This window comes from Anas acuta, chromosome 6 (genome assembly GCF_963932015.1).
Source record: "Anas acuta chromosome 6, bAnaAcu1.1, whole genome shotgun sequence".
Taxonomy (NCBI): Eukaryota; Metazoa; Chordata; class Aves; order Anseriformes; family Anatidae; genus Anas; species Anas acuta.
The window spans coordinates 7,686,269-7,697,859 of record NC_088984.1 but is presented as its reverse complement, the minus strand read 5'-3'; the positions used below and the strand labels follow the sequence as shown (position 1 = coordinate 7,697,859).

At 66.9% G+C, this 11,591-nt stretch overlaps 1 protein-coding gene across 3 annotated transcripts; it reads left to right on the top strand.

Annotated features, from left to right (window-relative positions):
- The first annotated feature begins 1,327 nt into the window (after window positions 1–1,327).
- On the top strand, window positions 1,328–11,150 carry CRYBA2 (crystallin beta A2). 3 transcript variants are annotated; one of them, XM_068687236.1, is made up of 6 exons: window positions 1,328–5,378; window positions 8,386–8,443; window positions 8,820–8,990; window positions 9,096–9,237; window positions 10,190–10,332; window positions 10,549–11,150. In XM_068687236.1, the coding sequence occupies exons 3-6, from the start codon at window positions 8,833–8,835 to the stop codon at window positions 10,694–10,696; spliced, it is 591 nt and encodes a 196-aa protein (XP_068543337.1). In that variant the 5' UTR covers window positions 1,328–5,378; window positions 8,386–8,443; window positions 8,820–8,832; the 3' UTR covers window positions 10,697–11,150. The 3 variants fall into 3 exon arrangements, with proteins under 3 accessions (XP_068543337.1, XP_068543336.1, XP_068543335.1); XM_068687235.1 differs by having other exon boundaries at window positions 1,328–5,411; XM_068687234.1 differs by having other exon boundaries at window positions 1,328–8,443.
- The last annotated feature ends 441 nt before the right edge of the window (window positions 11,151–11,591 follow it).

Below are 11,591 nucleotides of genomic sequence, written 5' to 3'. Positions count from 1 at the left end.
AGAGGTGCTCTGATGTGAGCGTCGTTCCTCACGGGGCAGCACAAACCCGTGGATGGTGTGAGAGGAGGCTGAGTGAGGCAGCAGCAGGCAGGAGGGCCGGAGCTCGCCTCTCAAAATCCCAACTCTGCCAGGATTGAGTCTCCAAGGAAGCAGAGCTGGGTGGCAGTGGCTGATAAGGATCTGCCCCTATCCCCTTACACGTGGGAATCCGTTCGCTGCGCCCCGCGAGCACGCTCCCAATCCAGGAGGGGTGAGGGCGGCCGGTTCGCATGCGCTCCCAGGGGCCGGGACACCTGCAGGTGCCTGCCGTGGGGGTTAAAGCAGTGTAACGCCCTTCCCCACCCGCAAACGCTCCCATCTGCACAAACAAACACACCAGTGCACTCGCACAAAGGAGCTTCTCCGGCCACCGCGGTTGCGCTTCATGCTCTGTTATCCAGGGAGCTGCGGGTGCCAGAGGCACCCAGGGAGATATCCCAGCTCCTGCTGAGGACTGGCAGGGCTGGGGAGTATTTCTAGCCTATTTCTGGCCCCCACGGGCTCTGTATGCTCCCCAGAGAGTCACCGTGGGGGTCTCAACCCAAATTTCCCTGCCCGGTGGCAGGAGCAGCCCGGGGCTGAGGTGACCCCCCGGCGAGGCGAGGCGCACGGAGAGGGACACGTCCTGTTCTCACAGCGAGCTGGCTGCCGGCCGATGGGGCTGCTCTGGGAACGCTCCCAGAGGGCGAGCACCCAGAGGGTGAGCACCCAGAGGGTGCTCCATCCAGCTCTGCTCTGCTGCCCAAATCGGGGGGCCGGGGGCTCCTGGGAGCGAAGCGAGCATCGCGCCGCCGTGCCCGAGGTGCCCTCAGCACAAGGAAGGGGCCCGGGGTGGGTGCCAGGGGGTCCTCGCCATCAGCCCTGCTGCTCGGGGGAGGCGGTGGCTTTGCTCTCCTGCCCCAGGAGCTCGCTGCTCCCTCACCTTTCGGCAGCCCAAAGTGCAGCAAGGAGCAGCTCCCAGGTGGGGCACCCCGCACCTGCCTCCCCCGGCCCCCCTGCTCCGCCGGCCTGCTCTCCCCTCACCCCTGGCTGCAAAGTGAGCCGGGCAGGTGGGTGGAAAAGTGACAGCTGGTGTTGTTCCAGTGCAGGTTAATGAATGTCTCCTCCTCTCCCCCCCCTCCACCTCCTCCTCCTCCTCCTCCCCGCCGCCCGCCCCAGCACCCAGGCTCCTGGCTCCTATCAGCCCATCAGGCTCCCATTAACAAAGGCAGCCCTGGAGAGTTTGCATAGAGACCTGCTCTGCCTCTAATCTAGGTGGGCTAATCGCCTCCCTTGCCCAGCCTGCCTTCCCTGGGTCAATATTTGCTCTGAGCAAACACAGAGCCGTGACAGGTGTGCTGGGGAGAAGGCTCGCGGCGCGCAGCCCAGCCCTCTCGCCTGTCTCTGCTCACTCACATCTCTCCGGCCCCCCGACCGCCGGCCAGCCAGCGCTATTTTTATCGGGGCTATAAAAGCCCCATCCAGCCGGCGTCACCCTCATTTTCTGCTCGGGAGCCGGAGGGGGAAGGCGAAGCCGCTCACCTGCCAGCTGCCAGCGTGTCACCGGAGCCAGGTGAGGTGCTGCAGCCCGGCACGCCTGGGCCTGGGTCCTGCCAGCAGGGAGCTGGGCACGGGGGTCCCGCTGGGGGCACCCCAGGGGCGAGCACTGGGAGCCCGGAGGAACCCCCCAGCGGGAAGGGGACGGGCTCGGGGGATGCCATCCCGGCTGCCCCCTTCCCTAAACTTTCCCTTTTTCTCTCACCTGCATTTTCTATTCCTTTCCGTTCCCCTCCTCCATTTACTTTCCCCCTTTCTTTCTTCCTTCCTTCTCTCCCTTTTTTTTTTTTTAATTATTTTTTTTTTTCCACGGTCCCTCCCCACCCCGCGGTGCCCGTTTAACCCGCCCCTGCTCTGTTTGGCTTTCCCAGGCAGCAGGTGTGGAGCATCCAACCGCCCGGACTTTACCCCGCCGGAGCTGGCTCGGGGCAGCGGCGAGGACATCGGCACCCGGACAGGGATGCGGGACGGGGACGGGGCTCCTGGCAGCACCCCCAGCCCACCCCATCCGAAACCGAAGCGACTTCTGCACTTGCCTGGCGTCGAGCCCCACGTGCAAGACCTGACCTGAACGTTTTGTTCGTTCGGCTCGCGTTAGGCAGGTCCAGCCCGTCTGCAAGCACCCGCGCCACGCCGGGGAGGCACGGCCCGTGCGCCACGCGGCTCGCAGCCCACCCCGAGCGTGCACACCCCTGTGGGATGCAGCACGCAGCCTTCACCCACACGCACGGGCGCAGGGTGGCACGGGTGTGAAGCTCTCAGCAGGCAGTGCCCGCAGAGGACACAGCGTGCGTGCAACACGCACGAGCACCACGGGATGGGCACGCAGGGACCCCCGTGCCGTTTGCACACGTGGCAGTGGTGACAGCCGGCAGTGCAGGCAGGGACAGGCGGGACACACACACTAGGTGTGCCCAGGGCAGGAGAGGAAAGGCACCCAGCCGTGGCACGCTAGGCACACGTGTCCCAGCTGCCGGCAGCAGCCTGGCCGTGCGCCCGCCGGCAGCAGGGCGCAGCTCCAGGTAGGTCTCAACGGTCTGCTGGCACCAAGGGAGACACCGGGGAGGGAGAGCAAGAGCAGGGCAGAGGACTGGAGAGGTGGCATCCTTTCCCTGCCTGTGTGCTAGGCTGCCCGGGCCAGGCACGAGGTCCTGCTGCTGTCCACGCTGCTATGGAAAGGGCTGGGGGGACCTGGCAAGCTGCGGGGGGCTCCTCCAGGACAGCCCCCTCAGTGCCCACCCCACGCTCAAAGCACGCTGTAGGGCTTGAGCTGGACTTGTGCTCCCCTTCCTGGCCAGCACAGAGCCCAGGGCTGCTCCTTGTCCTGCGGAGACAGCAGGGAGCCCTGGAGAGCTGGGACAGCGATGGAGCAGCCCAGGATGCGCACCGTGCCTCTGTGCTGGCCGTGCCTGGCTCTCTGCCTTTTTCCTGAGAGCCCTGAGCAGCTCCTGTCCTGCCCTCCGGGCGCAGCCCCCAGGCACTCCCCACAGGCACTCGTGCTTCTTTTTTTTTTTGGCATAGGATCCAGCTGTGCCCAGGGATGCTCCGAGCCTACCGGTGGGTCGTGAGCCCTGCCTGTAGCATCACCAAACACCACAAAAGCTGAGCCTTGTGCACTCGGGCTGATTCCTGCTGCTTTCCCCCATCCCCACCTGGTCCCTACTCTCTCCTGGGGTGCCTCTGCAAGGGATGGAGATCAGGCACGTCCCTGAGCAGACGCTTGGAACATCTCCAGCAGGTGTGGGGGGGGGAAAGCATCAAAAAGCACAGGGCGAGGAGCCCCCCCCCACATCTCCCAGTATCCAAACGCCCATCCCAGCCCGGGGACAGCCAGCACACGGCGTGCTGACACTGCCCAGAGGCTGCCCATCATGGCCCTGTGGCCGCGGGCTGCTCGGGGCCACGTCTCTGGGCTCTGTCTCCTGCCACCAGGCCTGGCAAAGTTGAAAAGCTGAGAAAGCACAACACACGCCCCGCCACGCACAACCCCCTGCAGCTGCCCCGGGATCAAACAGAGCACGATTAGCAGCACTGAGCAAAGCCAGACCCCGCTGCCCGCGCTGCTCCAGCTGCCGCACGTGCGTCCCCGCGGGGGCACAGCCCCGCACAGATCCTATCTGGTGCAGCGGGGCACGGGAGGTGCTGCCCTGCCGCCTCGCCTGCCCTCGCAGGCTCCGGGCTCTGTGGGGCTGCGTGGTGCCCTAGCACAGCCCGAGTCTGTTAGAGACCATGGGGTGCCCTAAAAAAAGCCTCTTTGGCTTTTCAGGGCATCCTGGCAGTGGCTGGAGCCAGACCCAGTGTCCCACAAATTGCCCCCAGCTCCCTTTCCTCACGCACCATCCCCAGCTCCTGTGCCACAGCCAAGGTGACAAGGCGCAGGGGATGCGGTGTCACCACGCTCTGTCCCCCACCCCACCAGCCCCAAAATGGCCATTTGCATCCCACGGGGCTCCCAGGGCCCCGAGCTGGGGATTTGCATGGTGCGGGAGGATTTGCATGGTGGGGAGAGCAGGGCGCAGGAGGAGCGCTGAGGGGGCACGTGTGCCCCAGCCTGCGTTTGCATAGAGCCGTGTTTGCGTGCAGCTGTGTGTGCGTGTGCTTGCACACGGCTGGGGGTGTGTGCACGGCTCCGTGCGTGTCTGTGCGCCCTCGTTGGGTGCTGGCCTCACGTGGAGCTGGCCGTGCCCGTGCCTTGCGCGCTGCCCCGCGTGCCGGTGCGTGTGCGTCGTGTGCAGGGCTGGGTGTGGGTGCGAGGAGAGGCGTGTGCTGCTCCTGGAGAGCTGCGTGTCCTGCCCAGCCCGGATGTTTCGTGCCATCCCAGGATGTGCTAAAGGCAGCCGGCTGCCCTCTGCACCCCGGTGCCACCCAGAGGGGACGGCCCGGGGACCTGCCGCTGCACCCAGAGCCACTGGGGATGTGTGGGGACAAGCACAATGGGAACAGGGGGCTGACCGGTGGTGCCAGCCTGGCATCCTCCCCCCTGCACCCCCAGGAAAGGGCTGTGAACCCCTATGAGCAAATTGGTTAAGGACTGAAGGTGCAGCCTGCCTGGGGACGAGGTGCTGAGCGGCGTGCTGGGGCTGTCCCCGCTCTTGTGCCGTGCCGGGGAGCCCCAGGGCAGGATGTTCTGTGCTCGGCCCCCGCCTGCGCTGCCTCCTGATAGCTGCTGGAGGAGGGGAGCTGCAGCTGCCAGGCTCTCGTCCTGCTGCCTGGATGAGCGTCAGCCCGGCTGGGGATAAAAAAAAAAGCTGACAGCTTTGCTGGTGCCCTGCCTCTGTCCTGCAGCTCTCCAGGGCACTCTCTGTTCGTTCAGGAGTGAGCCTCACCCGCTCCTGCCTGGCTATCCCCAGCCCGGCCAGCTCCGGAGGTGCTGCAAGGCTTTTGGGGTCACCCTGGCTGTCCCCAGACACCTGCAGCTCAGGGGAGAGGACGAGCACAACGTCAGGCAGGACCTTGGCTAGGCACGGACTGACCTGGCACCTCCTGGGTCCGAGGGAGATGGGAAGGGGGAAAACCCAAAGACAACTCAGAGAAACCCAAATCTTTGCAGCCAGCACCCCTACGGCAACCCCCTGGTGCTGTAGGGGAAGCTGGGACGTGGGATCCATGCTTAACCCATGGCACCCATGGGGACATTTGGGGTTATAGACAAGAGGCTGGCAGCAGCAGGCTCCATTTCAGGTCAGGATCAGCCCCTTTTGGGGCAGCACGGCCGGGTTTTGTCCCGCTGTCGGGGCCGGGCTGGCGCGGGGCCGCAGCACTTGCCAGCTGCTCGCAGGGAGGCTGTAATCCACAGGCAGGAGGTGAGCAGCTGGCGGAGCCTCCCTGACCTTCAGGTGGGATTAATCCCCATGGGAACAGCGGGGAGCAGGCAGGTGAGGCCACGGCTCCCTGCGGCAGCGTGGGGACCCGGCAAGGCTGCCGGGGCTGGGGGGCACCGAGCGTCCCCAAGGCGCTGGGGACAGCTTGCCAGCACGCTCAGGCAGGGCAGGTGATGGATGAGGGGCTGAGCGTGGCCCCCAGGAGCGCAGTGGAGGAACCCCAAGCTCCTTGGGGTGGCCGCTGGGGACAGTGGGTGGCCAGCTCTGGGGCGCAATGGGGACGGGTGCGGTGATGCCCGGGGGACCCCCGTGCCTCAGGGGTTTGTGGTGTGAGTGCTGCGTGTGGGAGCTCATCCCGGGCACATCTGCGGGGCTGTTTGCCACCCCAGGGAGTTTCCAGCTGTGGGGACGGGTGTGTAGGGAAGACGTGCGTGTGGGGTGTGCGCCAGGGCTCCTGCTGCACCAGGGCGCACGGCTGGCAGCCGCCTGGTGGGTGCCTGCACGCGTGTGCCCGCAGCCAGCACGGAGAGGGGGCAACAGGCAGCAGGGTGCAGCGAGCCTCGGCTGCAGGGTTTGGGTGCCTTTGGGTTTGTAGGGACCCCTCTGGGATTTACGCACCCTCCTGTGGCTGTTCAGAGCAGCCCCGCACGGGAGATGCCCGGGGAGGGTTGTGCGCGTCCCTGCCGAGGAGGATTTCCCCCAGCCTCGCTTCTCTGGGGGAAAAAAGGAAGAAAAAGGGAGCAGCGGGGCTGGGTGGGGGGAACTGTGCGCTGCCCCTGCTCTAATCAGCCAGCCCCTGCAAATAAAAGCCACCTGTTTCAGGCCTGGCAGCAGGAAGCCATCCCCAGAGCAAACAGAGCGCCAGGCAACTGGGAAAAAGGCAAACAGGGGCCGGCACCGGCTCCATCTGCTCCCTCCCGGCCCCAGCCCTGGGTCTCCAGCCCCTGGGGGTGACAGCGCAGCCCCGAGTGGGGTGACACCAGGGGTGGCCGTCCCGGTTGCCAGCCCAGATGCTCACAGGGACAGCGGGAAGGGCTGCCACGAGCCCCAGATGTGGTGGCAGCACCGGGATGCCCGGGCAGAGCCGCGTCCCCTCCTGTGGGGCCGTGCCCGCACGGCTGGGGACCGCAGCAGGGGAGCGACCCCATCCCCGGGGCTGGTGGAGAGAAACCCGATGGGGCTGGCGGAGGGAAACCCGATCTGTTTTGCTGCTGCAGGGAACAGGCTGAGCCGGGAGGGACGCGGGGACCTTATTAAATTAGCCTATGCAGCAGGCCCTGGGCGAGCACCTGCCCTCCTGCAGGCTCGCCGCCTGCGCCCCACAGCCCCTGTCCCCCTCCTGCTGGGGGTCCTGGGGGCTGTAGGGTGACCGAGCTGCCACCTGGGGATGCTGGGTGGGGACGGGGATCGCCCAGCCCCGCCGGGGGTGCTCAGTGGGGCGCAGGCTGTGTCAGCACCCTGGGGTGCAGAGGGGAAGGGCTCTGGGCACGGGGAGCCCCCCACCAGCTGCGCCCTTCTGGGGGTGCCGAGGGGGTGTGAGGCACATCCCAAAGTGTGGGACAGGGCAGAGAAGCAAGGATATGGGGCACAACCTGCAGCTGGAGGTGGCTTTCTCCTCTCTGCCCACCCCTTCCCCAGATGCTTTTGCTTAAAGGTTTGTATGGGGCTGCCCGTTAGGGCGCAGCACCGGTGCCCTACAGATCCTACAGCACCATATCCAGCATCCCACACAGCTCACACCCCACATATCCCACAAAACCCATTGCAGGGGCAGGGTCTCCATCACATACCTCACAGTGCCCCCCACCCCGTAACCTCAGGCTGTCCCCACACCCCATAACACCCCAGAACACCCCATAACACTGCCCCACGCCTCTGCTCTGCATCCTGACCCATCCTCCCCCAGGCGATGGGGCTGCCCAAATCCACCCCACAAGAGGATTTGTCCCCCACAAGGGGACAAATGGGGACGTGAACGGGGGCGGGGAGGTGGATGGAGAGGTGTGGGGGACCCAGATGGATGGACCCCAGCGGGATGGGGTTGGGGTTTGGGGTGGGGGATCGCTGCCATCCCCAATCCTTCCCCCACCCTCTGCTCCCCCCGCAGCTCCCATCCAAGGTGGCGCAAGCGGAGGGGGTGTCGTGTTTGTGTCCCCCCCCCGCCATCTCCTGTCCCTCTGCTGCAGCCAGCTCCAAGCGCTGCCAGGCTGCACCCTCTGCTGGGGACAGGAGGCAGCGGCAGGGGACAGCGGGGGGGGACACGGGGGCAAACAGCAAGGGAAAGAGGTGCTGCGGGTGCCTGGGGGGGACGGGGACACGAAGGTGACCGCGGGTCCTGCTCCCTGCTGTCACCTCTCGGTCCCCAGCCCTGGCTGAGCAGGGGACGGAGCCGCCAGGCGCAGCCGTGCGGGGACACCGAGAGAAGAGCTGCCACCAGGACCCCCGTTTGGTCCTCAGCCAGCCCTGGTGGGGCTGGGGATGTCCCCGTGGCACCTCTGTCCCAGCTCTGGTCCCCTCCTGCTGTGTGCCACCCCCTGCCTGGGTGGGAGGCGTGGGGACCCCTGGGCACGGGGACGCGCCCGGCGCATTGCAAGCGAGGAGCGGGCAGCAGGGCACGGGGCTGGGGGGGGATGGGGGGGCTGCACGGCTCCCCGAGCCCACACCGGCCAAACCCTGGCAGTGCCACGTCCTCATCCAGCTCCTGGGAAAGGCAGCAGCCCCTAATCCCCGTGCCGAGCGGGGGCATTGTGCGGGGGCAGAAAGGAAAGCGGTGCGTCAGGCCCTCGGCCCTTTGTGCCCCTGAGCCCCTGCGCAAACACAGCCCGGCACTTGCATTGTCAGCGCCGGGGAGGGGGGGGGGACAAAGGGGGGGGGAGCCGCTCTCGCCACGCTGCCTGAGTGGAATGGACAGCGGGTGGGCACCCCGGCACCCCCCCACCCCGCTGACACAGCGCCTGCCCCCCCTGCCACCCCCATTTCGCCTATATAGGGCCCGGGGAACAGCCGGCACCGGCACCGCCACCTTCGCCTCCGTGCCCTGCGACCGAGTAAGTACCAGGCTGTGAGCCCCCCCCCACGCACAGCCGCTGCCATGCCACCCTTGTGCACCCCCCCAGGAAGCCCCCAACCCTTGTGCACCCCGGGTGCGGGGTGCTGTGCTCCCTGCGTGGGTGCGGGGGGGGTCAGCCTGGCGAGAGGTGCTGTGATTTGGGGTCACGGCCACCCCCCAATGGGTTCGGTGAGCAGGGTGGCAGCACCCAGCTCAATCATCGTGGGGGGGGAGCAGAAAAGTGGTAGAAGCCCCCCGGGCACCGGGGGTATCATATGGAGAGATGGGGTGCTGCGAGTGCAGCGGGAGGGAAGGGGGCTGGTGGCACGGGTTGGGGACACCCTGCCCGGGTGACGCCGGGGCTCTGCCCGCAGCCGAGCTCCCCGCATGACCAGCGAAGCCATGGACACCCTGGGGCAGCACAAGATCACGGTGTGGGAGGAGGAGAGCTTCCAGGGCAAGCGCTGCGAGTTCCTCATGGAGTGCCCCAGCATCATGGAGCGCGGCTTCCGCAAGATCCGCTCCATCAAGGTGGAGTCGGGCCCGTAAGTGCCCCCCCAACCCCCCCCACACCTCCCCGGCACCTTCCCTGCCACCAGGCCACGTCCCTGAGCGCCACCCCCCCCCTCCCCATCTCCTCTCCCCTGCAGCTGGGTGGGCTTCGAGTACCCCGAGTACCAGGGCCAGCAGTTCATCCTGGAGAAGGGCGACTACCCCCGGTGGGAAGCCTGGAGCGGGAACAGCGGCTACCGCACCGAGCACCTCCTCTCCTTTCGGCCCGTCAAGTGCGCCGTGAGTGGCGGGGGTCTGGGCTGGGGACAGCGGGGACAGGGGGTGGGTGTGGGACGGACAGGGGGACGTGGGGATGTGGGATGGAGGGCTGGCTGTGCGCATTGGCTCCCTGCAAGCATCCTGAGACGAGCTTCAGGTCCAAAACGCAGCCCCAAACCATCCCAACTCCTGCCCCGCGCATTGGGGAGCCACCTCCCGGGATGGGGTCCCCATATCTCACCTCCCCCCCCCACAACCCTGGCTTTTTGGGGGGAGCAGAGAGGAGCTGAGGAGATGCTCGGGGTGCATCCTCCTCCCTCCCGGGGTGCCCGAGCAGGCGCAGCCTCTATCGCTCCATCTGCAGCGGTGCGGGTGCTTGCGATGCCGGCATGTCTGCGCCTCGGCGCGGGGCGCATCGTCGTCCCCCCCCCCCCCCCCAACTTTTAATAATCACCAGGCAGATATGCTCGGGCTTTAATAAAGGGGCCGAGATAAGATCGCTCCTTGCTGGCAGGGCTGCTCCGCGGTGCAGATGGATGCGCATGGGGGCTGGGAACATGGTGAGGGGGGGGGACAGGACGGGGAGGGGGGGACAGCGCGCATCGCTCAGTGTCCCAGCCGTTAACTCCTGGGTGCCCAGCACCTAGCCAAACCCTACAGAGCTTTGGGGGGGCTTTTTTGGCACCCTGCAGCCTCAGGGAGCGGGAGGATGCTGGGGGCAGGAGCCTGTGGGGGTGCAGGGGATGTGGCTGCTGTCACCAAAGCCTGGTCCCCCCCCGGAGCTGTGCTTGGGGACCACAGGGACATCCTCTGGGCAGCCTGGGGGTGTCCTGGCGAGGCTGAAGCACCCCCCCCCGTGGGCTCACAGCCTTGCAAAAAAGCCGGGCACGGCCCCGAGGTGCGCCCTGGCGTAAAAAACCCCAGTGCCACGTCCCCAGCCGCCCCGCTGAGCCCAGCCCCGCTCGCTCCCCAGAACCACAACGACAGCAAAGCCACCCTGTACGAGGCCGAGAACTTCCAGGGGCACAAGTTCGAGCTGAGCGACGACTACCCCTCGCTGCAGGCCATGGGCTGGGGCAACAAGGAGGTGGCATCCATCAAAGTCAACTCTGGAGCGTGAGTCCTGCTGCTGGGGAGGGGCGCAGAGGGAAGGGCGTCGGAGAGCACGGCCCCACGGATGGGGGACCCCAAAATGAGGGGCACTTTCCCGCTCCCTTCCCCTTGGAAATCCGCGCCCTGGGGGTGTTTCTGTGCTCCCACCGTGGGGACGGAGAGGATGGGAAGGGGGAAGGTGGCTCAGAGCGGGGCTCTGAGCCGGGGTTGTCCCCGCAGGTGGGTGGCGTACCAGTACCCGGGCTACCGGGGCTACCAGTACGTGCTGGAGCGGGACAGGCAGAGCGGCGAGTACAAGAAGTACAGCGAGTACAGCAGCCAGGCCCACACCAACCAGATCCAGTCCATCCGCCGCATCCAGCACTGAGCAGGGGCAGGGCGCGCCCCCCGCAGCCCCCCCCCTGGCTGCCGTGCCAGAGACCCGTACCTGGTAGCGAATAAAGGCATTTGTCCAAAAAAAAAAAAAACAACAACAAAAAACACACAAAAACAGGTGTTCCTGCCTCTGCTCTGCTCCTCGGGGGCTGTGGGACCCCCCCCATGGGGCAGGGTGCCCCCACCCTGGGCTCTCCGCACCCCACCTGGGTCCCCTGGTCCCCATAAACTGGGGGGCAGAGGGGCTACAAAACGGCTCCTACCCCTGGGATGGTCCAACTGGGGAGGTGGGGGCATGTTGGCCTTACTGGGGGGGGGATTTGGGGGGGTCGTGGTGCTCCCAGGGTGTGTGCTGGGGAAGGTGATGGCCACAGAGCCTTTGGGCACGAGGTCCCCAGGGTGGGAGAGGCCGGTTCCCCCGTGTGTCCCCCCCCCCCATCCCGGCCACGCCAGCACATCCGTGCCAGCATCCGGCTCCGGCTCCGCCTGGGCACACCGGGAGCCCCACCCAGCCTCCTCCTCCTGCACCCTTTCCCAGCCTCCTCATCCTCTCCCATCTCACCCCATCACCCCCCCAAGCTGTCCCGGGGGCGCACACCCCCCCTCGGCACCCCGAGGTGCCCCCCGCACCCGGGGCATGGCAGAATCACCGGGTGCCGGGGTGCCCGCACGGGTGGCCTTGGGGTGGCACCCAGGGGGACGTGGGGCTGGGGAGGGGCTGGGATGGGTTTGGGGGTCTCAGCCACCCCAATATCGATGTGCACACCCTGTACCCACACCCCCCAGCCTCGTGCTGCGTGCGTGAGCTTGCACACCAGCGTGCGCCCCCCGTGCGACCCGTGCAAAGGTGCCAGCGCCCCACACGTCCCCCCCAGGGCCACGCTGTG

Bases quoted from the DNA above. Each gene is read 5' to 3' on its own strand.
- CRYBA2 (XM_068687236.1), top strand. From the start codon at position 8,833: ATGACCAGCGAAGCCATGGACACCCTGGGGCAGCACAAGATCACGGTG. The intron at 8,991-9,095 runs GTAAGTGCCCCC...TCTCCCCTGCAG, and splicing joins ATCAAGGTGGAGTCGGGCCC to CTGGGTGGGCTTCGAGTACC. The intron at 9,238-10,189 runs GTGAGTGGCGGG...CTCGCTCCCCAG, and splicing joins TTCGGCCCGTCAAGTGCGCC to AACCACAACGACAGCAAAGC.